This window comes from Puntigrus tetrazona, chromosome 7, assembly GCF_018831695.1.
Source record: "Puntigrus tetrazona isolate hp1 chromosome 7, ASM1883169v1, whole genome shotgun sequence".
Classification (NCBI taxonomy): Eukaryota; Metazoa; Chordata; class Actinopteri; order Cypriniformes; family Cyprinidae; genus Puntigrus; species Puntigrus tetrazona.
In genome coordinates, this window is record NC_056705.1 from 25854780 (window position 1) to 25877183 (window position 22404).

The following is a 22404-nucleotide window of genomic DNA, read 5'->3' on the forward strand; positions in this document are numbered from 1 at the left end:
TAAAAGATACTGATGCTTTTATTCAGCGATGGTGCATTACATTGATCATCATGTTTTCCCGCAAAACTATTAAGCAACTGTTTTAATGGTTGATAAAAATATATATATATTTTTAAGAATCATGTGACACTGAAGACTGGAGGAATAGCTGCTTAAATAAATGACATCTAAATAAACAAATGGCATTTTAAATTGTATACAAAAATGTTCATAATAGTTCACAATACGTTCTTTTTGATCCAATAAATACAGCATTACAGACTTTTATGAAAAGGGGATACAGTTAAAACCTTACCAATCCTAAAGTTTTAAACAGCAGTGCATCTAAGTGTCACACACTGGTTGTTTTTTGTCTTGTACCAGGTGCTCTGTGTGCCCTACCTTCCCTTCCTGTTAATTGTATCATTGTCTTCACCTGTGTCTTGTTAATTTAGTCAACTGCTTTGTGTATTTATTCCCTGTGTGATTCACTTCTGTTTGTCCGATCTCGTTAACTTTATATTCTCGTCGAGCGCTCCTTCTCTTTAAACCTCACCCTGACAATAAGGTACCAGGTAAACATAAAAAAATAGCATGCGGTGCACATGTTAGTGGATTATTCCTGCATGTTATGAAATTACGCCGTTAATCATGTCACGATCCGGTTGGAGAATATCAAACACATTCGATATTTTGAGTTTGTTGTGATCGGAACGACTTAAAGCCTTGTAGTGTGTAATGGTCAGTTTTCTTCGGCGGCTATTAAGTGAATGATATCTAATATTTTCAAATCTGTGTACTGCATTCCAGCCATAAAAACACAATGATTCTGATTCAGGACATCATTTCCTAACTATATCCTCTCCTATGTTTTAAAATTTACCTGAATATGAACAAACAACGCTTTTTTTCAATTCAAAAGCTATTGTACACTTTTTGCAGTGCGCTGTCCCTTTAACTATCCATCGAGCTGATCTTGATCACGCGTGTTTTTCTAAAGGATTGATTTAGGTTTCATTTGTTTGTTTTTTTTTGCATATTTTTAAAATTTACATATGTTAAGCATCGAGGTTTACAGTGAAAATCTCGCTCTGGTCAGCTGAATTGAAACTGAAGTGTTGGAAAAGGAGCTGAAAATTAAAAATAAAAACACATTTTTCAGAAACTACAATAAAAAAGCTCTTTAGATAGGCCCTAGTCAAACTTGCCTTAGACTAAGAAGGTGAAATGAACATGCTATTTTTGCCCATACTCCACTTTGGCTCCAAGCTCTTTTGTGGCAAAAGAGATTAAAGTAGAAAGGACTCGCATCTGTAGAGAGGAATTACCCGTCACTAAAAAAATGAGTTGAGCCAGATCGACCCAATCCAGATTGCCCAAGACAGCCATGACCTCAGAGTACAGTTTCCTCTTCTGTTGCGGAGGCATCTCCATTATGATTTGATGAAGAGGAAGGAATTTGTCACTAGTCATCCACCACCCAACGGCACCACCCAAAGCACCACCTGCATGTGACAAAGGGAGAGCAAGCAGGACGAGATGCACCAGGTTCACTTAACAAACCGTCCACAATTATCACTCATTATTTCTTTCTATAATATTGACTGTTTCGTGTTTTCTAAACATTAGCCTTTGCGAAACGAAGAATGAAGAATGTTTCTCGATGTTTTTCCACTACAAAAAAAAAACTTTGTGTTAAAGTTTTTTCATGGAACTATGTATGCCAATAAAAAAAAAAAAAAACATTTATTTAGTTAGCTAGTTATTTGCTTTGCATTTTTACAATAATACATACATAATTATAATAAAATAACGTCTTCAGAGATTTTTTTTTATATTACAGCGCCACTCTGCGGTTAAAAAGTAAAGCGGGTCAAAGTTTGTAAACGAAAAGAAACCGAACACGTACGTACCAATAAATATACCGGGCGGACCTCCGAGCAGCCCCTCTAAAAAAGCCCCCCCGCCCGCTGCGGCGGCTCCTTTGGCTGAGTTCTGTACAGCTGCTTGAATCCTCCCGTCCTCTGATATCTTACAGCACAGAGCCATTACATCTTCTAGTCGACGGCTCATCGTGCTGTTCAAAGACCGCCTGAGGAGGAGAAACATGAATCAAAGTGCTGACTTTTCTCGAACGTGTGAAGATTTAACGGCATCGCAGACCGGTCGCTTTCTGTCAGACCAGCAGCTTTTAACTAAAACTAACCAAGCGCGTTGGGCCGCGCAGGATGTGTGCATTTGACGATGTTTAGTTTCGTTTATTAAACGATATTAGCCTGTGAGAAGTTAGCCTTTAGCCTACCTCTTTCTTTCGTTGAAGTTACTTTGGGTTTGAGGAGTCAGTGCATCGCGCTTCCTTTAATTCGTGTCACGCTTTAATAAAGCCTTTAGTTTATGTCGGAGCATCGCGTAAATGTAATGTAAAGGAAATGGAAACGGTCTCTGCTGTGGGCTACTTTTCCCGATAGGCCCACCTGTTGGACGAAATAGAAACAGCGCCCTAAATCTTTTTTTTGCTTTTAACTCTACAGGTAACACTTTATTTCAAGGCGTCATGATACAGAGTAATTACCTGATTTGGTACTTAGTAGTAGCTATTGTACTTACATGACATAAGATGTACTTATCATCAAGTTATGGGACAGTTTGCAGGGCAGCTAGTGTTACACATATGTAACACACCGAGTGTGTAACACAGCAACTTACGCTTAAGTACTAACTTGATGCACTTTATTTTAGGTCGCTCTTGCCTGAATAATATTCTGTCATTTTAATGCAATTATACAGGTGTTACATGTATTCAAGCTGTCTAATATTTAAAATCAAACTAAGCTAGATAAGTTGTACAGTAGATACACATGAAGTACACTTAAAGACCATCTTGATACACTTTATACACCTGTGCTTGTGTAATATTCAGAAATTCTAATGTAACAGTAGCATCTACATAATTACAAACTAAGTACAATCTGTTTCATAACTTATATGAAGTTATATTAATTTAGTACAATAGCTGTAGTTACTAGGTAATTATTCTGTATTATGGGCACTTTAAAATAAACTGTTACCCAACTGGGTAAATAAAGGCCTATTACAAAACATTTCTAACATTTTCACTTGCATTATTATCTCTAAGTGTAATCCCATGGCAACTTCCGGCCCCATCTTCTAACGAAGGACCCTCCTTTGCTTTCAGAACTGACTTTATTCTTTGTGGCATCAGTTACACCGTAAAATATAAAATAAAAAAATATGTTTTTGGGGTCTTCTTCTGCTGTAGCCCATCTGCTTTACTCTTCTGTATTAGGCTACCTCAGTTCAAACAAACAATTAGTTTTTTTTGTCTTCAGCTCGAATTGTTGCTCTTCTTTCAGCTTGAACCAGTTTGCCAAAACTCATCGACCCTCTGGCATCAACAAAGTGTTTTCACCCATGCAATCTTTTTTAGATTAAAAGAAAATAAATGAAAATAACAGTGCCTTATATTTTATATATATATATATATATATATATATATATATATATATATATATATATATATATATATATTTATATATAATCATTGATGTTTGTGTGTGTGTGTATACAAAGATATATAGTGTTTTTAGTGGAACAATAACTTTTTTTCTTGACTTTCGTATTTTGAACTTGTAGGGCACATTTTTGACTTGGGATAAAAAGACACATTTACACAGTCACACTTCATGTTTCTTTTCTTTATGCATTCGCCTCAATATACAGTGACACCTACATTAGCCTACACATTTTGCATCCACAGTATGAATGAAGAGATGGTGTGCTTTTGTTCACGTAAACCTATTTTTCAGATTTGCAGCCTAAACACGAAGGCCCATCAGTGATTTATTGCAAACTCGCGCATGATATGATTGCAAAGTAGTTGCTCCATGTTCTTAGCTCTTCGTCGAACATGGAAACTAGTTCTTTAACAAATAAACCAGTGTTGACATAAATATAATTACTAGTAGTCAGCCTTAAATGCCCTGTCATTCGGAATCATAAAAAAATAAATAAAAATATCATAAAAACTTCTAAAAACTACAAAATCGACATTTAAATGAAAGTATCCCCCAGTTGAAGAGAAATGAATGCATTAAAGAGATAAATCCTACGTTTCGCTTATTCTCCAGCGGTCAGTCTTCATACTGCACATCAGCCTTGAGTTGGTTTTTAGTATAACTGAGTATGGCACCCAGGACCTGCTCGTGCAGAGTGGCGTTCCCGTTAACTTTAGCGATCAGCTGAGCGACATCGGTCCAGTTCAGTGTACCCACTATGGCCATGACATCCGAGTACAGTTGCTCCTGTTGTGCAGGAGCCATTTCCATGAGGATCTCGGGAAGAGGCCTGAACTGACCGCTGGTCATCCATCCTCCCAGAGCACCTCCCAGAGCGGCACCTGTGAGCGATAAATCAATAAAACAATGCTATAGCAACATCTAGCGGCTAACAAGTGAACTGAACCAAAAGACGCGGATTAAAGGAAAACGAGGCGCAAACGTACCGACAGCTATACCGGCCGGACCACCGAGCAGCCCTCCGACAAAAGCGGTCCCTCCGGCGACCGCGGCTCCTTTCGCCGAGCTCTTAAACGCTGCTTTTATCTTCTTATTTGAGGAGATTTCACAGCAAAGTGCCATTATATCGTTTTTTCGATTTGCCATTTTGAAGCGTTGCGAAACCTGGTGATAAACAGCGAGAAACGACACACGACGACATTTCTTTAATCGTCCTGTTTGTTTTGAGGCACTGGCGCTGGTTGTAGTCCAAGCGCCGTGACCTATGCGATCCTACGGCCTATACCTAAATATGTCGGGCATTTGCACAGTTCTTACCTGAGTGTCGCTGAACTAGAAGCAGTTCTTATCAAGTTAAAGTTACTTTCGGTCTCATATTCATGAGCATGTATGGACGTGCACTTCCGTGCTGTGCTCAGCGATTCTCTCCGTGTGTTAATGACACTGTAACCACTAAGATATACTTCGTAGATATGCGTGATAAACTACCATCCAGAATAAAATGTTATGTCCGTGACAAATAGAGCTAAGGATTTAAAACAGGCCTAGACCTATACCATTTTAAAACTCGCATGTCATTTCTCTCTGTCCATATATGAGCTAATTAAATATGACATGTTTAAGGAAGTTTGGTTTGCACTACATCAGAGGTTTTAACGAAGAAAAAAACACGCAGACTTAACCTGCTTCGTTGTGATAACCTGCGTTCTGCAGGGTTTTTTTTTATTTGATCAGAGAAACAGAAACACATTACATGAACGTGTGTGACATCAACCCTCTAGAGGTCAGTTTCCATACTCTACTTCAGCCTTGAGCTCTTTCGTGGCGTAAGTGAATATAGCAGCAAGCACTTGCTCCTGCAGAGTAGCACTGCCCATGACCAGAACGATGAGGCCAGCCACGTCTGTCCAGTCCAGCGCGCCCAGAGCGCCCATGACATCAGAGTAAAGTTTCTCCTTATATCTTGGAGGCAATTCCTTGATGATCTCGGGAAGAGGTTCGAACTGGCCACCGGTCATCCAAGTTCCCAAGAGACCTCCCAAAGCACCGCCTAGAATAAAACGATATATTATGAGATGCACAGAATATGATTAATTAGCTTTGTTCATAAGCTTCCCAATAACCATATGCTCAAACAAAAGCGTATAAAACGGATCTTCTAACTATTAAGGCTATGAAGTATAAAGTATTTTCTAAATTTTAGCTTACTTGAAGGCAAAAAAACATTTGGGTAATACTGCACCAGGCCATTAAAGATGATATTATAACACAGCCCTGTGATGAAAGTAGATGAAAGTTCGTTGATTGCATGGAAAACCGAGGCATGATCTTACCAACAGCTATTCCGGCCGGGCCTCCCACCATTCCCCCTACGAAAGCAGCTCCGCCGGCCGCTGCAGCTCCCTTTCCAGAGCCCTTCACGGCGGCTTTCATCTTCCTGCTGGCCGAGACCTCACAGCAAAGCTGCATAACATCATCCACTCGACTGCTCATTGTGATGTCAAGAGAAACCTGGAAATAAACGCTAATGGGTCATTTGCCCTTTTACACGCAAATGAGAAGCACAGAAAGGCACGTTGATATGCGGACACAAATGAAGCACTTTAATCAACGGGTCGCCCATTCACATGCGACATCTCAGAAAATTACAGACCATTTCATGATATGCTCATTTTTAATCGCTCGCAGTAATACAGCCTTCGTTTAGGTTTCACTGTTTTGCAAGCAAACAATGGAAAAACCAGTAATAAGCCAATAAACTTTTCAGAAACTTGTTAGAATAACTCAAATCTAGGCTATAAGCTTAAAACAAACATATATATATATATATATATATATATATATATATATATATATATATATATATATATATATATATATATATATATATATATGTTACAGATTTTTAAAAAGCTTACTTTTTCTTCTTCCAAGAGGAGCTAGCGGACGCCTGTTCCAGTCACTCTGGGTGAAATCAGTGTGGGATTGCTCAAGCACATTCAGACACTTCCGCAGTCTGTTCATCTGATGTAGAGTCCAGTGACTGGTAGACCCCCAGCCCCCCTCACTTAATTTGTGACAATATTAATATGAACGTGACACACAACCCATTTCAAGCTCGTAATTCATATTAGGCATTTAGATTAGTCCATGCATCTACGACCCTGTTCTAGATAATCATCCGAGATTAATTCATTTTAAGATGTAATTATTAGGAGATACTAAGTTATTTGTTTATCATAAAGTGCCCGTGACCGTTCAGTTCGACGGGTGAGCGGGCAGGAATAAATCTGTGAATGAATCAACGTTTTGTTTAGTGTTGTTCAAGACACCTGTGAACACCTATGAGACGTTCAGCGTGTAAACAAGAAGACCCGCGTGCGCGGGTAGCCCTGACGCCCCGCCCCGTGGGGCGGAGCTTGTGGACGTCAGGCGGAGTACAGTCAAGAACGAGGGGGAGGAGCCTCGGGTACATAAACAAGTCCAGACTGTACACCGACAGAAGCGCCTGCGACACAATAAAGATAAAACAGAAGCATTCGAGCTGCAAAACTACTTTTCCGACAGCTAATGAGGTAGGCGAATCTTAAACGTTATTAACGCTTTTCACCCAATCTTTCTGAAATGTCGAATTTCCGTGTAGTTTAAAGTAACCCGCGAATGTTTTTGTTTTTGCTTTCTCGAGAAAGTTACAATGATCTGTGCAGTTAAATCGCGCTGATTGTTTTTTTAAATTAAAGATTCAAACATTTTTTAAACACTGCACTATCGAAACTTTCTGAAGGACAATAGACAGACAAAAGCAAAAGCAGTTTATGTCATTAATGTCGTTCGCTTCTTCAATAATCCGCCTATTTAACTATCCTTAAATTTAGAGTTAAACTATAATAGAGTAATTTGAATAGATATGAAGAAACGTACAGTCAGCGCTCGACTGTAAACAAGTCTAGATTCTTTAGATGGTCAGGGCTCCAGCTGATCGCTCCTTCCTGTCCCACTTCACTGACGTGTGTTGCGGATAATTTTAGGGTATTATTAATAAACATAACAGTGTTTATTTCTGACTGAGGATTTAAAAACGGCCCATAAACATCGTGAACTCGTGTAAAAATACAAAATAATAATAATAATATTAATAAAAATACAGTCAATGGATCAGCATTTCCTTTGATTTTTTTTTCATATAAACTTTATTCAAAAGGGTCTCACGTGGTGTCGTGATGGTGTAAGTCACCTGATTTGTAAAAGTGTGTTGCCTTTTGTAAGTTGGATGCCATTCAAACCTGTAAAAATGGGCTCGTAGAATCGAGTTTGCAAAATAACTTTAGTTCTTGCCTTTAGCAGAGCAGGGTGACATGCCTGCACGTATCTGATCTGCACAGGAGTATTGACGATCTGATGCGGATTCATACATGAAGCCTTGATTTAGAAAGGAATTCCAGACGATGTTAAAAATAAGTGATCTGTGGAAGGGAACGCCATGTCTCCGTTCGACCAGCTGATACGTGCCAAGTGCATTAGTCGTACCGAGCCAGCAGAACATGACCTTACATTACGCAAAACTGTCTGCGGTGTCTGATGTGACCGATGTGAGACCTGAAGCACGCCGCACGCTACTCTCCATCAACAAGCTCCAACAGAAGCAAAGACGCTCGCGTGCAACATATGCTCATTTCAATGCGCAAAGAAAATATTGCATCGGGGGTAATTTCCACTAGAGGGCGACATAACTCTTTATTGATATTTTTTTTGACAGATAGCGGTCTGACGAAGCCATAAGAGAAAATGATCAGCAGAATCCTCGCACAGCTGGTGGGAAGAGAAGAGAAAGACGTCGGTGTCGCGGAAGAAACGGAGAACTCTGCAAACCTCCTTGAGTTTGATGATGGAGAATGGGTTATTATAAAGATACACGGTGAGCTGTTATGTGTACTTTTCAATTATTGATGAAAGGTGACCGTTTTTTTCTTGAGCATATTGATGTATGCATGCTTAGAGTGTCATTACTTTCATTTCTAACCTGTTTTACAGTATATTATTTATTGTGATTATACAAGAGAAACAACCTTAATTATTTAGTCTTAATGTGTCCGACTGGTTTATTGCATATATTTGTTTTTCTTTACAGTCTAAAACTTAAAACTAGTTATCTTCCTCGCGGCAAACACGTCTGTGTGAAAACTAGTCTGAATTGTACAGCATACCCACTCGAGTAACGCTACTGAAATAAAGGCATTTGTGTTTCCCGTGCAGAGAATCAGTCACTTGGTTCCTCTGACTCAAACGTTCTTGAGAACCTGTTGATCGAACACCCCAGCATGTCCGTGTACCAAATGAGACATGATCAGGAAGACCCTGGCTCAGATGAAGACACAGAGGACATGCCTAGGTACATATAACAACAATTACAGCTTTCTAGTGAGGATCGGTTTGAGCGCTAACATTCAGTATTTAAATAGCTAAAAATATCACGTTTATAAACTATATTTGTTAACATGTTTGGAGGTAAGATTTGTGTTTTTAAAATAAGTCTCGTGCTTAATCCGTGCTTAACATCCTATAGCGTGACAGCAAAAATGTAAAGGAAAAAAATACAACTCTAAAAACATCTCTAAAATTGAAAATAGAAGTTTTTTACATTTTAGATGTCACACCATATGACACTGTCCGATTTTTATTTGTAATTTTATATATATATATATATATATATACAAAAAATAAATAACTGATCAATCATGTTTTTTTTTTATTTAATGAAAAGAGTTATACCCAAATAATATGAAGAAAACAAATCCGTTGATGTCACACTGACATGTAACCTATATGTGCATGTTGTAACTGTGGTTATGTTGGCTTGTGATTTGTCAATGCACCCCTTTAGGCCTGTGCCAATCAGACGTCACGTTTCTTGGCGGTTAGCTGCATGGGGCAGCCCCTTGCCCTGCAGCACCATTCTGCTCTCAGTGCAGCGTGCCAGAGTCTATAATGAGCACAGAAAGCTGACCCGTGGTGCCCTCAACAGGCAGAACCTCGCAAGAACGCGCCATTCACCTTCAGAGCGCCGCTACGGCTTCTTCAAACAGCCCACTCAGCGCCTCTACAACTACTGAGAAAAATCAATCGCGTCTGAAACCACTAAACAACCGGCATCGTGATAAAGTGAATAGCTGTTTTAAAGGGGTATGCTTGCAAATCGTGCCACGAAACCATTCCCCTGTGAGACTTGTAAGGATTAAGGAGAACGTTTTGATAAATGCAGCGTGTTATTATCTTAGGGATGAAGTCTCACTTATGGTCCGACACTGAAATAACTCTGAAAAGCATGTGTTACAAAACTGCAAGTGAGCTGCATTAATAGTCTAGGATTTTAAGGTTTTGTTTTTTTTTAAGTGTAATGTTTGTATGCTTCGTTTTTAGCTTAGCTGTGACTGGTGCATGCATATTAAGTGAGAGAAAAAATATTCAGTGTTGAAGTCTAAAATAAACTGTACTGTACAAGGCAATGCATTTTTTACATCAAATATTAAGGTGAAAGTCTATCTTAATGTTACTTACATGACAAAGCAATATGCTGTGATTTACCGCCAGTGATTTATACCGTTACGACTGTTATTTGACTTTGTATATTTAAATGACTTTTTGGCGTTGCTTTATTTTTATCTTTAAGAATGCATTTGATAAAACCTTTTAAAAAGTGAAAAATAAATATTTTATCTTCACGCTGTTTATTTCACGTCCAATCTGAATTGCAATGGTCACTCCCGAAGTCCGTGCATCTTCCCCATGAACCTTTTGACTCTCTCGGTTTCCACACCGTTTGCCCAGTAACCTCCTTTCTTGAAATGGGAGCCAATGATCATGGCGCTTGCCTGAAGGTAGTGCTCCACATTATCATGGGTCACCCCGGAGCCGATGAGAACGGGGATCCGGACAGACTGGGTCACCTCTGTTACACAAACAGGGCTCAGAAAACAGGTCAGCAAAAACACGGGTGTGAGAACATCTTTCTGCTGCACGCGTGCATAAAAATACAAAAACATGTTGTTCCTTCATTGTAATGAGGATTCTGGCAGACTGTGACTCATCCTCCATCTGACAGCTTCCCCAGTCCAATGGATCAGAACTAAGGGAGGCAATAGGCACAAGTCCAAAGTAGGCAGCAGGGCAGTGGCAGACTAGTATGGGCCTGGTTTTCATGCCTATGTTTACAGCCTTCCATGATCACCAGCCATCTGGAAGTGGGATTTAAAATAGCTGGCAGCGCTAGTGTCTATGTTAGCCCGTACAAGGCCACTAGTTTTGAGGAGGGAGGGCAGGAAGCCGGCCGGGGGCGGGAGACATGTGGCATCCTTTCTGCCCGAAGGACACCACTGTTTTTAAGGACTTGCGCACCTGGCTGATGGGCTCCATTAGATATTAGACGTGGATTAACCTCTAAATAAGCAGGTTCACCTCTGAATGGGACTGAACACTGAGTCTATCACAAAAGTGCATTAGTGTTAAAGCTAGACAGCTTTGCTCACCAGGGCTGTATTTGTTTGACAAGTAATATTAAAAACAATTACGCCCAATTTGAAACTACTGTCTTCTATTTGAATATTTTTAGCGTGGCAAAGTTGAATTTTGAAGTCTTTTGTGTCACACGATCTTCTAGTTTAAAAGTAGAAAAAGGTAGTGTTGGAGTGTAAGAGAACATAGAAAAGCAAAAGGACTAAAAAGTCCTGTCAACTCAGGAATCATGCCGGTCACATGAAAGCCCTTGTATGGCACTGTACACGTTGCTTAGAACTCATTAAAAAACATTTTTGTATGATAAACCGGTCACAATAAGAGATACTGGCAAATCATGCATCAGTACATTTCTAAACTGGCAATAGAGCTAGTTTGATTTTGTTTTGTGAGACGTTTGGAAGCTGCAGGTTTGTACTGTGGCAGATCAAAGTTGTCTAACAGAAACGTGCACAGCGTACTAGAATGGCCACAGTATGCCCAAATACATCAAATGCAAAGTTAAACTACAAAAAGACACATAGCATTACAATACATGATACAGAAGATTTCTGTTCAAAATAAGCGCTCCTTTCGAACTTCCTATTTATTTGTTTCCAACACTGATAATAAGAAGAAAGGTTTCTTGAGCACCAATCAGTGTATTAGAAACAATTCTGAAAGTCTGTGTGACACTGAAGACTGGAGAAATGACAGCTAAAAATTCATCAGAGAAAACTTTAAATACATTAATAGAAAGATATTTTAAATTGTAATAACACTGAATATTATTACACACATATTATTATTTTGGATTAAGTAAATGCAGCCTAGGTGGGCATTATAGTTGTCTTTCAAAAACATTAAACAACCTTTTAAATGCTCTGCATAGAGTATTATAAGAGGACATACTGGTAAGCATGACCGTCTATGTAATGATATAATGAAGAAGGTGTAGTATGTAACATAAAAATACCACACTCCACAGTAAAAGAAATTAAAGTGCATCAAGACATTCGGCTGCCAGGCTCACCTGTCAGTTCCTCGGGATCAGCCTGCGCTCCAGTGGCAGTCCCCGTGACGATGACTCCGTCAGAGAGGAAGAACTCAGCCGCTCGGGCCGTCTCAGCTATGCTCACATCTGAGGTTAGGGCATGAGCACTGCAATGGCGGTTTTCAATATAACTCATGCGACGCAATCTTGTGACACAATAACACAGAAACCACTGCGCTGTGCCTCCTTTAGAGCTCTGCGGCCAGCCAGTTGCACATGACACGCTCGTATCTGATCATACCTGTGCTTCTTCTTGATGTCCGTAAAGATCTGAATATGCTCTGCTCCAATGCGCCTGCGGTAGCGCAGCAGCTCTCCAGCACAAGCGTTTAGCAGGCCTTCATCTGCGACGTGTGAGAACACAAACCCCTCTGCGCGGAGGAAATCCAGCCCTGCGGAGAAGTTAATGTTCGTTAAGTGTCTCGTCAGAGAATACTTGGGTTTGAAATGGCATTCGGGATGGCTTGTACTGTCATGCGGACACCTGAGGCCAGGGCAACGGCCAACGCTGATTGGTTTGCAGCAGAGAGAATCTGAACACCAACTGGCCAAGATGGATACAGGCCCCTGACTGCTGCACACACAGCTGTCATGGATGCACACACTTCTGGACCCACCTCGAGGGTGTACGGAATATCATGCATGTTTTCAATGATCAGCCCATCCTGCCATAGACGGGATTGAGTGAAATTAGCAATCACACTCTGAGCACACTGGCCAGAAACACAACTGACACAAGTAAAAATCTTTATCTTTATAAACAAGACTATTTTTGTGTCATTTCGTTCAGTCACGTTTGAAAAAAAAAAAAATATATATATATATATATATATATCTAATAAGAAACGCTAGGTATGAGCCTTGCAGGCACCCGTACTGACTATAAGAGAAGAGTTATTCAAAGCCTTTTCTTACTCGTTTCCACCAATCGGTTCTTTTGAACAGCTCGTTTCAAAGAACCGATTGAAAAGTTTTTACTACAACTATTCAACAAAGCATGTCATTTTTTGTATTAGATGAATAAAATTAATGCAATTTCATGTTCATTTTAACACGATATATGTCGATAATTTATGTTTAGACCAGCGATAGTATATCGATTGCTTATTGCTCGTCTTACTGCTTAAGTTCGTTAAGTGGATTATGATTGACTGTCAATGTTTTTCTCCTTCGTTAGTTGAACGAAAATAGTTTTTACATTTTGTTCGAAAGATTTTATTCAACGCTATTGTTCCTGTTGTCGTTATAAAGTAACCTTGGTTTGGACTTATTCTCAATATAATTACAACATTAATTAATAACTAACAACTGTAATGATTATGCGACTTAAGCAACGTTTCCAATCCTACATTCACTATCAAATGTTTCTGTGTTCTTGGCTCATTACAATTCGGACATGCGGAGGATGATTCTGTGTTCAATGAGTCAGATGACTCGAGAACCGCTAGAACCGAATCTCACCAGCTCATGAATCGTTTGAACCGATGCCAAGAACCGACACCGCTTAGTGATTGAATATATTCAAAGGAGTCGTTCACGAATCAAGCGCCCTAATACTTCAAAGGCAATCAAATATAACGAATGTGACAAAGCGCGATAATTCTCCGATGACTCGCGATAGGCTGTACTTATATGTTCACCTATACTGAACACATACAAGGCCTGCTTGGTGGTAAATTTCCGCCTCTCGACACGCCGCCTCTGTGATCTCAGAGATAGTCGCGCGGTTCAAGGGGGTTCCTGCGAAATAAATAAATTAAGAGTTCAGTGTTTCTCCTCGTTTAGGTTTGCGCTGGTGACATAAATGCGTTAGTTACCCGGCAAGGCTCCGACGTGAATCATGCCTATGACATTTGATTTTAAGCGTCCGAAAAGATTGAAAAACTTCATTTCTTCAGCGAGCAAAACCCAGATGTGTGCGTTTTGATGGTCACGTGACTGGCCAAAGGTTATATTAGCGATAGTGAGCGCGAATCTAATGACAACACCCGAGCTACACAGCGTTGTACGAACACTCAATAATATATTTAAAACGTTGCGGTACATTGCAGTATATAGTGTATTTCTAAGGGGGCGCCAGTCAATGTGCTCAAACTGATTGTCCTGCTTAACCCAACAGCAGCAACAGGTCCAGAAAATGCGCTATACCGTCCCGACAGCGCTTGACATCTCAAACGGCCAACTCGACACAGCTAAAACGTCGCGTTTTATATGTTGCTAACACAAAAACGCGATAAAACCCAACTGTTTAACCCGAACTCTCCGATTGTTTACTTCTTCAGCCTGCTAGCCATGTGCTCGACGCACTTCCGCTACCTCAACCCCGCCCCCGGCGCGACGTCACCAAACACACGCCTCATTTTGCCGGCAAAATGTTCACGTTTCTAAACTTTGTTTTTTTTTTACATTAAATATTTGAAGTGCAACGTCGGGATTTCCCGCGCTCGCTCGGTGTCGGTGTCGGTCCCCCGGAGGTACCGATCGCAGGGCTTCGCTGTCTTTGTAGCAGAGCGGGGATTTTAAATGACCCGCGTTGACGGCCCCTTTTAACGACTGCTGGCGGGTTATAAGACAAGGCGCAAAATTACTGGCGCCAGCTCAGAGCGAGCGGACTGCGGAACACGGCGCATCTTAGCCATATGCTGCCCGTTAACAGATTATTAGAGCGGTTTTACTAAATAATGCCTTGTGTAACGCCATCCTAACTTTTGCTTTCGAGGACATCCGCGGAGAGAAGGCATTTTCGGAGAGCATCGCAATAAGGTACACGCGCGCTGCACAATCTCGGAGTTATCGTTAAAGATCGGTAAAAGTGAGATGGAACATGTGAGATGCGTTCAAAGGGTCCGGGGAAGCAAGTTTGGGAATCTCGGATTGAACAGACTTCGGTTTCTTACTTTAAACTGCTCGGAGAGCGGGTTCAATGAAATGAGGAATAATGATTGGCTCGGCCATTTTCTGACTCCCATGGGTAGAGCCAAGCAAACGTGCAGTTTTAATACAAACGATATATAAATATGGGCATGCAGCGGGGCCGATTTAAAAACGTAGACTGTGAAGTGCACGTATCTGGGGTTTTGAAGCGATTCGTTGTGTTTTTTGTGTAGTTTTAACTTCTTGAACATTGCGCCCAGCTCCACTTCCCCGCGCCCAAAGCGCTTTGTGAAGCCTCAACGCGAGGGGGGTTGGGATTAAACGACACAAATCGGACATTTTTATAAAGTAACATTTTTGTATTATAGGCTCTCGACACTCAAGAAGGTCACACGCGGGGATATCATGCCAAGCAAGAAAGTGTAAGTTTCGGTTTCGTGTCTTTTTAAGGCGATTTCGACCCCTCGGTGCTGCATGGAAAAGTTGCAGCAGCGAGTTAGCCCAGTCGGTGACTTCCACGGAGTTTCAGGCCAATGTGGAAATGTAACGATATCGGGGTTCTTTTTTTCGATTCAGGCTACGAACAGAGCAGGTCAACGTTACAGATGAAGCTCCCACAGCTATTTCAGTGCGTCCCAGGAAGAGAAAAGCAGACGTGGCTATTGTAAGGACACCGTTCTTAAACTTTTACTTGCATGCTGAACTTTGAAAGATTAAGTCTCTGATTGTTTTATTTTTCATTTACAGCATTTGCAGGATCCAGATGAAGAGATCGCAGAGATGACAAGAAAGAAACCATGTGCATCCCAGGTATGATTGAGTCATGACTGTGTGTGTGTGTGTGTGTGTGTGTGTCCATAGGCCTCACCAGGCATGGCGTATCAGTGACCTTAAACTGATTTCTCTTATTTCAATGTCTTCTGTAGATTTCAAAGTGATATTTAATGAGATTTGTGTATAAAATGTTCTGAACGTATTCAGAGTCTGTGGTGACTGTATACATAGATTTTGAACCTAATACGAAAGCCATAATGTTGTGGAGAATGTGTTCTTGGGTGGAGCGAGGTAGAGTTGCCTTTTTAAGTTTTAAGATTTTAAGGGAACGAATGAAATCTAGAACAGCTTTTGTCAAGTAATACACGTTTAGGTACTTGCGTCTTGCCTTACGATCTTTCACAGTTTAAAAACTGAAGTGTCACACTGGAGTTCATTTTTGGTACCCGTGAACAATATCTGCCTGTTTTGATGTTTTTGGCAAACTGCTGAGGCAGACCGGTCTACAAATGTCTTTTTCTTTTTTTTTAACATTTTGTCAACATCAGTGTCAAGTTTATCGACTGCCTGTGCTGGTCAAAGCCCTACATAACGTAGTTATCAACAACCACCTTTTTATTGTGAGTGGTTAGGGTTAGTATTACTGCTTGAGTTTACACGGCAAGCCGTTTTTGTGTCATGGAAGGTCCTTTTTCAAAATGCCTTTGAAGCCTGTCCTAGTTGCAGAGGGCGGGCTGTCGTATTTGTTTATATCCGTTAAAGCGCTTACCCCTTTTTTTTTTTTTTTTTTTTTTTTCGTTCTTCTGTCCTCTTGTTTTCTGCACAGGCCTGCTGGAATCCCGACACAGGTTACACAAGCCCATGCAGGCGGATCCCCACACCTGATGAAGTCGAGGAACCGGTTGCGGTTGGCAGCGTGGGATTCACACAGTATGCATCGGAAAACATTTTCATCACCCCTACGCGGTCCACCCCTCTGCCCCCACTCTGGTGAGAGATTTATGACGTTTTGAACTATTAGCTATGTTGCGTTGACGTGTCAATTTTTGCCAGCAAAATATCTTGTCTGGGTAGATGCTTTTAATACGGTCTTAATGACTCTCCTGTGATGTGCATGGTGTTAAATGCCGAAGTTAACATTCTAGGGGTCAACATCAGCATTGATCTTTGGCCCACTTGGAGTTTTAATCACTTTAGATAATGTTGCTTTTCTTATCAGTGGGTGATTCAGTTGTGTTTTGGCACATTACATTCATTAACTGTCGATATTGTTGTTTCGCAAAGCTGGGCAAGCAAAGATGACGTGTGGAACAACCTGCTCAGAAAAGACAAACTCTACCTGCGAGATACACAGGTTATGGAGAGACATCCAAATCTTCAATCCAAAATGAGAGCGATTCTGCTGGACTGGCTAATGGAGGTTCGTAATCGTTGTTTAACCGTTCACACGTCTTACTCTAATCTCATTAAGAGGGGTGGGGACACCGTTTTTTTCAGTCTCAAAGTTTGTTTACAGAACTTGGTGGCGACAGCCTTTTCTAACTCCAAGTGCAGCCCAAAGTACACTTCTCTTTTGATGCAAACGCTCCATCCGTTTGACGGCATGCCTGATCAACACACGCCCAACAAGAACATCCTTGCAGTCTTTGTGCTGTCCAGGAATTGATATTATAATATCTTCCATAAATATCAATAAGTTGAATATTCGATAAATATGTTTTTGTCTTTGCTCAAGAAACGGGAACGAATATGGCCGTCCACCATGATTTGATATTTCTAATAAAAACTTGAACATGACAAACTTGTAGGCTAATTAAAACTTGTGGGGAAGTAGGAAGTTTCCAGTGGCACATGAAGGCAGAATTAAGCCTCACACAAGTCCGTTACTGCGGTGTCTGGTAGTTCTAGTTTTTTTCTGTCTTTATTCAAGAATAAATCTGCGCTATTAGAAGTGATAAATAAAGGTTATATGGTACATGTAGTCACACTAAGAATTTTTGCCATGACTTTTCAGATACATGTATCATGGCTTGCACTGATCTTGCATCCTGCCATAAATGGTTCCTTTGCATAAAGGCCTGTCGTAACGGCATGCAACGCTCTGTCAAATTTCACAAACTTCACTGAATAAAAGTGTCAAACAGCACTAGAGTTCATGTTGCATTCAAGGGTGGAAGTGTGTGTGTGTGTTGTGACTTTTTGTCATTCATTGACATCTGCTGTTCTTTCAGGTTTGTGAGGTATACAAATTACACCGAGAGACGTTTTACTTGGGTCAGGATTACTTTGACCGCTTCATGGCCACACAAGACAATGTTCTCAAAACAACACTACAGCTTATAGGCATCTCCTGTCTCTTCATCGCTGCCAAAATGGAGGTGCGTTTTTCTTATAGAAGCTCTCATTTCAGCCTGAACTTTTTGACAAATACTGTAATATCATTGTGGAAATTTTGCATTTTAAATGAATATTGCACGCTTGACATGTAACTGAACTTTTTTAAATTTTTTTTATTTTTCTTCCCCCAAAGGAAATTTACCCTCCTAAGGTGCATCAGTTTGCTTACGTTACTGATGGGGCCTGCACAGAGGATGACATTCTTAGCATGGAGATTATCATCATGAAGGTATATCATCAGATCATCATCTAATCTCAGTACTGTGCTTAAACCTGCAGCCCCGCTGCTGTTGTGATGCATTGGACTGCTCTTCACACCGTTTGTTGTTCTTCAGGAGTTGAATTGGAGTCTGAGTCCTTTAACCCCAGTGTCTTGGCTCAACATCTACATGCAGATGGCCTATCTAAAGGAGACCGCTGAAGTTCTCATGGCCCAGTACCCGCAGGCTACATTTGTGCAGATTGCAGAAGTAAGATGGCACAATTAATCACATTAAAATCACAATATGGTGTGACTATATTTACCACGAAGGATCTGGTTCAATTAAATTTATGTTCTGCACATGTTGTGTGAGTGGTTACGCAGGCTACTGGTTTTAGTTTTCTCAAAGCTGCTTGCAGTATACGAATGCACCGAGTCCATCTGTAGAGCTGCACTAAAATGTGCTTGGGAAAAAATGTAGTTTACTCGCCCTCATGTAATTCAAGACCTGTATGACTGACTGAAACATGAAAGCGGTTTTGAGGAATGGTTTTGTCTGTACAATGGATGTCGCAAACCTGTGTTACTTGTGCTCTTTTGTGGAAGATATGTTGAATCAAGTAATACAGGATTGGCACGAGGGTGAGGAAAATAGACATTTCTTCTTGGGTAACCCTTTTGACAGCAGAACTCTTATAAATTGCTTTTTAAAAGAGGTTAACCCCAGCCATTAAGTAAAAGTTACTATTACTTTACTAGAGTTGGAATTGAAAATACTGAAAAATTGTAAGTTACGCACTGAAACTCCAAGAGCATTGTTTGGTTTCTCTTTCTAACCGACAGCAAAAATGTGTAAAACAAAACCAGACTTGTCTATAACCTTGTTGTGGATGTCTTTCTTTTATGATTTACTTATTCTTTGTTTGTTTGTTTGTTTTTAAATAGCTTTTGGATCTGTGTATACTGGATGTAAGAAGTCTGGAGTTTTCTTATGGCCTTCTTGCAGCTTCTGCGCTTTTCCACTTCTCTTCTCTAGAGCTAGTAATGAAAGTTTCAGGTATGATTTTTTTTTTTGTGTGTGTGTAAACTTAACTACTCTATTTGAGCATTTGCATCACAGTTGACTTAATGAATTGGAAGTGACCTTTTTAATTGCTTTGGTTTCAGGGCTGAAGTGGTGTGACTTGGAGGAGTGTGTGAGATGGATGGTCCCTTTCGCCATGTCAATCCGTGAAGCTGGCAGCTCAGCCCTCAAGACATTCAAAGGAATAGCGGCAGATGATATGCACAACATCCAGACCCACGTACCTTATTTGGAATGGCTGGTGAGATTACTTATAGTTTGTATTACTGTGTTTTGAATTTGTAGTTTAATCTGTGTGTGTGTCACTTAAAATTTGTCTATCCATGTACAAACTTAATTTGGGCTTAAACGGTAGCATATATCTTGTTCTTACTACAAAATTTTGCATAAATTTTCCCCAGCCGCAGCATTTGTTTCTTTCACTTCCTCTGGCCTAAAGTGTTTTTTGTTTCTTGTCTTATTTTTCAGGGAAGGGTGCACTCGTATCAGCTAGTGGACATTGAGAGCAGTCAGAGGTCTCCAGTTCCCTCTGGAGTGCTTACACCACCACCCAGCAGCGAGAAGCCCGAGAGCACAGTCTCCTGACTTCATTCATGTATGGAATAGGACACGACTCTGATGAATTTGAATGAAAATCAACAAATCAATGGCATTACAGCTTGAAACCAAGCATCGATTAACATGCATCTGCGTAAGACTCGGGACCAAAAAGTCTTGCGCTGCTTAAATAATTTTATTTTTATTATTATTATTTTTTTGAATGGTCCAAAGGTTTTTTTTTTTTTTTTTTTTTTTTTTTAAGTTTATAAATGTAGACTACCTGCCAAAATCTCAGAGCTGCTGCTGGCTCTGATTGCTGCTAAAAGAGGGTGGGACTGGAGCAGATGGAAAGATGACCATAGAGATCCCCACACAAATATGGGCATGGGTTTCTGTGGCTCAGGTTGCCATTTGGACCAGCAAAATCCTGACAGGTTGTCATGGGGACTTGAGTCTCCAATGCCAGAAAGGACCAGAGAAATCACCAGCTTCAGAAGCTAGGACTCTGATTTTATATTTAAGATTTTCCTCTGGTTGCCTCCCAAGTGTTTGTAACCAAATTTGACCATTCTCTTTTTATAGGCTTGTTTTTTTTTTTTTTTTTTTTTTTTTTCTTTTAAACAAGATGCTGCTACATTTCTCTATATCATATCTCTAAATAAAGCCACTGTCGCAGACAGTTTTTACATATACCAAGCTGATGTTTCTTAATTTATATGAATTGCTACTAACGTTTTGTAATGCCAAGTGTATTCATTTCTTATTGATGTCTTTATTTGCAATAACGTACTTCTATGAAACGTGTAATCGTTTTAAATTTAGCAAAAAACTGTAGAATTTAAACCAAACTCATTAACACTCACCTTAAAAAAATATATAATTTAGTAGGCACCTACTTTTTCCCAAATAATGCTACATTTAACTTGAATGCGAAAACTCTCAAGCATGTTTAATTTGACGTACAGATGTAAAGAAGCGGCCTAATTTGGCTGTTAACACAACTGGAATGATTGAATTATGAACAGCCTGTATCTAAGTTGATCTGGTTATTAAAGAGCAAGCCATGCAGCTTGATTTAAAGAAAACAAAAAAAACCAATGCATACTTGCAGGCTTTTTTTGTCAACACTAGTCAAAAATAGCAGATGCACTGAAGTGCAGCATCACGTATGAGATCTATGAAACGTCACAAAATGGTGAACCGGGTCTGTAATGGCTGTCTCGCTCGTGCATCTACATACACAGTGCCCTCTGCTTGCAGTTTGAGAACGAGTGTTACGGAGAGACCTAGGACATGATCCACTAGATGTCAGTGTGATGCTTTGTCTGTCACGATCAGAAGGCTGGACTTGAGGTCTGTGAGCTCCTCAACAGCTGCTGCTGAGACAAGGGTAATTCATTACATAGCACACTGACAATCGCTCTGCTGCCTTGGTCTGGCAGTGTTTGGGTGCTGTGCTGGTGACTGGAATCTGCTTAAGGCAATTTTGGTTTTGGCTTTATTATTTCGGTTATTGAAGATGGCAAACTGCGGAATACGCTTTGCATTGTTTTAACGAAACATTACATGCATACGTTGTTTCAATACGCGCTATTCTCAAACATGGACCATTGTGTATCCTACAATGCAGTCCGAGGTAATTACAAAAAAAACCTCATGTTCAATGGCAGATTGAGCAGTTGATAACTAAAGGGATTTGGAGATGAGGTACATGAAAGCTTCTCGACCCGAACCATCAACTCCTAGCAGCTTTGTGTCTCTCACGCTAAGCTCTTTTAACCTTCCTCAGGTTGACGGTGAATGGAGTCCCACGTCACTGGTCTGTATTTAACAATGTGGCAGCAGGATGGCTACCACGCAGGCTCTTAAAAGAGCTGTATGGAGGTCAACGCTGAAGAGGAGGAGGGGTCTTCCCCCAGCAGACAGACCCTGGGGGCCGGGGGCCCTCAGGCAGGCAACAGCGCAACAGCTGTTATGTGCTCAATGGCCCCTTTTGTTCTCTCCGCACAGACGCTGGTGGCAGCAGCAGCAGGTGCCCATTGGATGATCTCCCAGCCACCATCGCCAAAAGTCACACCTAGTCAGAGATCTGTGTCCCCTGTCTGCCACTAATATTCATAATGCCGTGACTACCGTGACGCCATCCAATAAAGAGTTCTCAAAGTTCTGGTTAAAACACATGAGAACTGCTTTTAGTGCTGATTGTATTGCATTGTGTTTTTGGGATGAAGAATGTTTAAAGCTATTTGGTCCTTAGTGGCGTGCCGTTTTCAGAGCTGTTTTGTGGTCGCAGTTGGTATTTAAAACCGAAATGGAAATTTGAAGCTTATGTTACCACAAAGACTATAAACACTGACATTTACTTTTATTTATATATTATATAAAAATGCATATATAATGTATATAATTTCACTGTCTCCAGTACTGGACTCCATGTTACAGCTAAGACACTGAACACTTATATTTACATACATTT

At 40.4% G+C, this 22404-nt stretch overlaps 6 protein-coding genes across 7 annotated transcripts; 2 read left to right on the top strand and 4 right to left on the bottom strand.

Annotated features, from left to right (window-relative positions):
- Positions 1 to 2459, bottom strand: si:ch211-260e23.7 (protein C19orf12 homolog). Its single transcript, XM_043245401.1, has 3 exons — positions 2282 to 2459; positions 1893 to 2071; positions 1 to 1484 (listed from the first exon to the last, which is right to left on the bottom strand). The coding sequence occupies exons 2-3, from the start codon at positions 2050 to 2052 to the stop codon at positions 1216 to 1218; spliced, it is 429 nt and encodes a 142-aa protein (XP_043101336.1). The 5' UTR covers positions 2053 to 2071; positions 2282 to 2459; the 3' UTR covers positions 1 to 1215.
- A 1221-nt stretch (positions 2460 to 3680) lies between these two features.
- zgc:101715 (Protein C19orf12 homolog-like) lies at positions 3681 to 4933 on the bottom strand. The gene is made up of 3 exons (XM_043243534.1): positions 4833 to 4933; positions 4502 to 4679; positions 3681 to 4396 (listed from the first exon to the last, which is right to left on the bottom strand). Exons 2-3 carry the CDS (start codon positions 4659 to 4661, stop codon positions 4131 to 4133), a joined length of 426 nt encoding a protein of 141 aa, XP_043099469.1. The 5' UTR covers positions 4662 to 4679; positions 4833 to 4933; the 3' UTR covers positions 3681 to 4130.
- A 268-nt stretch (positions 4934 to 5201) lies between these two features.
- si:ch211-260e23.8 (protein C19orf12 homolog) lies at positions 5202 to 6819 on the bottom strand. The gene is made up of 3 exons (XM_043244822.1): positions 6434 to 6819; positions 5849 to 6026; positions 5202 to 5565 (listed from the first exon to the last, which is right to left on the bottom strand). Exons 2-3 carry the CDS (start codon positions 6006 to 6008, stop codon positions 5300 to 5302), a joined length of 426 nt encoding a protein of 141 aa, XP_043100757.1. The 5' UTR covers positions 6009 to 6026; positions 6434 to 6819; the 3' UTR covers positions 5202 to 5299.
- Positions 6820 to 6961: 142 nt separating this feature from the next.
- si:ch211-260e23.9 lies at positions 6962 to 10234 on the top strand. Its single transcript, XM_043244821.1, has 4 exons — positions 6962 to 7090; positions 8272 to 8430; positions 8769 to 8904; positions 9397 to 10234. The coding sequence occupies exons 2-4, from the start codon at positions 8301 to 8303 to the stop codon at positions 9623 to 9625; spliced, it is 495 nt and encodes a 164-aa protein (XP_043100756.1). The 5' UTR covers positions 6962 to 7090; positions 8272 to 8300; the 3' UTR covers positions 9626 to 10234.
- zgc:162297 (uncharacterized protein LOC555865 homolog) lies at positions 10224 to 14329 on the bottom strand. 2 transcript variants are annotated; one of them, XM_043244820.1, is made up of 7 exons: positions 13875 to 14329; positions 13715 to 13797; positions 12542 to 12722; positions 12372 to 12449; positions 12299 to 12326; positions 12037 to 12164; positions 10224 to 10461 (listed from the first exon to the last, which is right to left on the bottom strand). In XM_043244820.1, the coding sequence occupies exons 1-7, from the start codon at positions 14101 to 14103 to the stop codon at positions 10271 to 10273; spliced, it is 918 nt and encodes a 305-aa protein (XP_043100755.1). In that variant the 5' UTR covers positions 14104 to 14329; the 3' UTR covers positions 10224 to 10270. The 2 variants fall into 2 exon arrangements, with proteins under 2 accessions (XP_043100755.1, XP_043100754.1); XM_043244819.1 differs by having other exon boundaries at positions 12299 to 12449.
- Positions 14330 to 14454: 125 nt separating this feature from the next.
- ccne1 (cyclin E1) lies at positions 14455 to 20620 on the top strand. Its single transcript, XM_043244818.1, has 12 exons — positions 14455 to 14820; positions 15300 to 15353; positions 15508 to 15595; positions 15679 to 15741; positions 16532 to 16695; positions 16990 to 17125; positions 17937 to 18083; positions 18236 to 18331; positions 18438 to 18572; positions 19250 to 19361; positions 19472 to 19629; positions 19857 to 20620. The coding sequence occupies exons 2-12, from the start codon at positions 15337 to 15339 to the stop codon at positions 19971 to 19973; spliced, it is 1233 nt and encodes a 410-aa protein (XP_043100753.1). The 5' UTR covers positions 14455 to 14820; positions 15300 to 15336; the 3' UTR covers positions 19974 to 20620.
- Positions 20621 to 22404: the final 1784 nt, after the last annotated feature.

Coding starts and splice junctions, on each gene's coding strand:
- zgc:101715 (XM_043243534.1), bottom strand. CDS start 4,661: ATGGCAAATCGAAAAAACGATATAATGGCACTTTGCTGTGAAATCTCC. Junction 4,397..4,501: donor TCCGGCCGGTATAGCTGTCG/GTACGTTTGCGC, acceptor TATCGCTCACAG/GTGCCGCTCTGGGAGGTGCT.
- si:ch211-260e23.9 (XM_043244821.1), top strand. CDS start 8,301: ATGATCAGCAGAATCCTCGCACAGCTGGTGGGAAGAGAAGAGAAAGAC. Junction 8,431..8,768: donor GGTTATTATAAAGATACACG/GTGAGCTGTTAT, acceptor TTTCCCGTGCAG/AGAATCAGTCACTTGGTTCC. Junction 8,905..9,396: donor GACACAGAGGACATGCCTAG/GTACATATAACA, acceptor GCACCCCTTTAG/GCCTGTGCCAATCAGACGTC.
- zgc:162297 (XM_043244819.1), bottom strand. CDS start 14,103: ATGTACCGCAACGTTTTAAATATATTATTGAGTGTTCGTACAACGCTG. Junction 12,723..13,714: donor TTTACCACCAAGCAGGCCTT/GTATGTGTTCAG, acceptor CGTCTATGGCAG/GATGGGCTGATCATTGAAAA. Junction 12,165..12,298: donor GACATCAAGAAGAAGCACAG/GTATGATCAGAT, acceptor CCGCCATTGCAG/TGCTCATGCCCTAACCTCAG.
- ccne1 (XM_043244818.1), top strand. Junction 16,696..16,989: donor ACCCCTCTGCCCCCACTCTG/GTGAGAGATTTA, acceptor TGTTTCGCAAAG/CTGGGCAAGCAAAGATGACG. Junction 18,084..18,235: donor TCATCGCTGCCAAAATGGAG/GTGCGTTTTTCT, acceptor CTTCCCCCAAAG/GAAATTTACCCTCCTAAGGT.
- si:ch211-260e23.8 (XM_043244822.1), bottom strand. CDS start 6,008: ATGAGCAGTCGAGTGGATGATGTTATGCAGCTTTGCTGTGAGGTCTCG. Junction 5,566..5,848: donor CCCGGCCGGAATAGCTGTTG/GTAAGATCATGC, acceptor GTTTTATTCTAG/GCGGTGCTTTGGGAGGTCTC.
- si:ch211-260e23.7 (XM_043245401.1), bottom strand. CDS start 2,052: ATGAGCCGTCGACTAGAAGATGTAATGGCTCTGTGCTGTAAGATATCA. Junction 1,485..1,892: donor TCCGCCCGGTATATTTATTG/GTACGTACGTGT, acceptor TGTCACATGCAG/GTGGTGCTTTGGGTGGTGCC.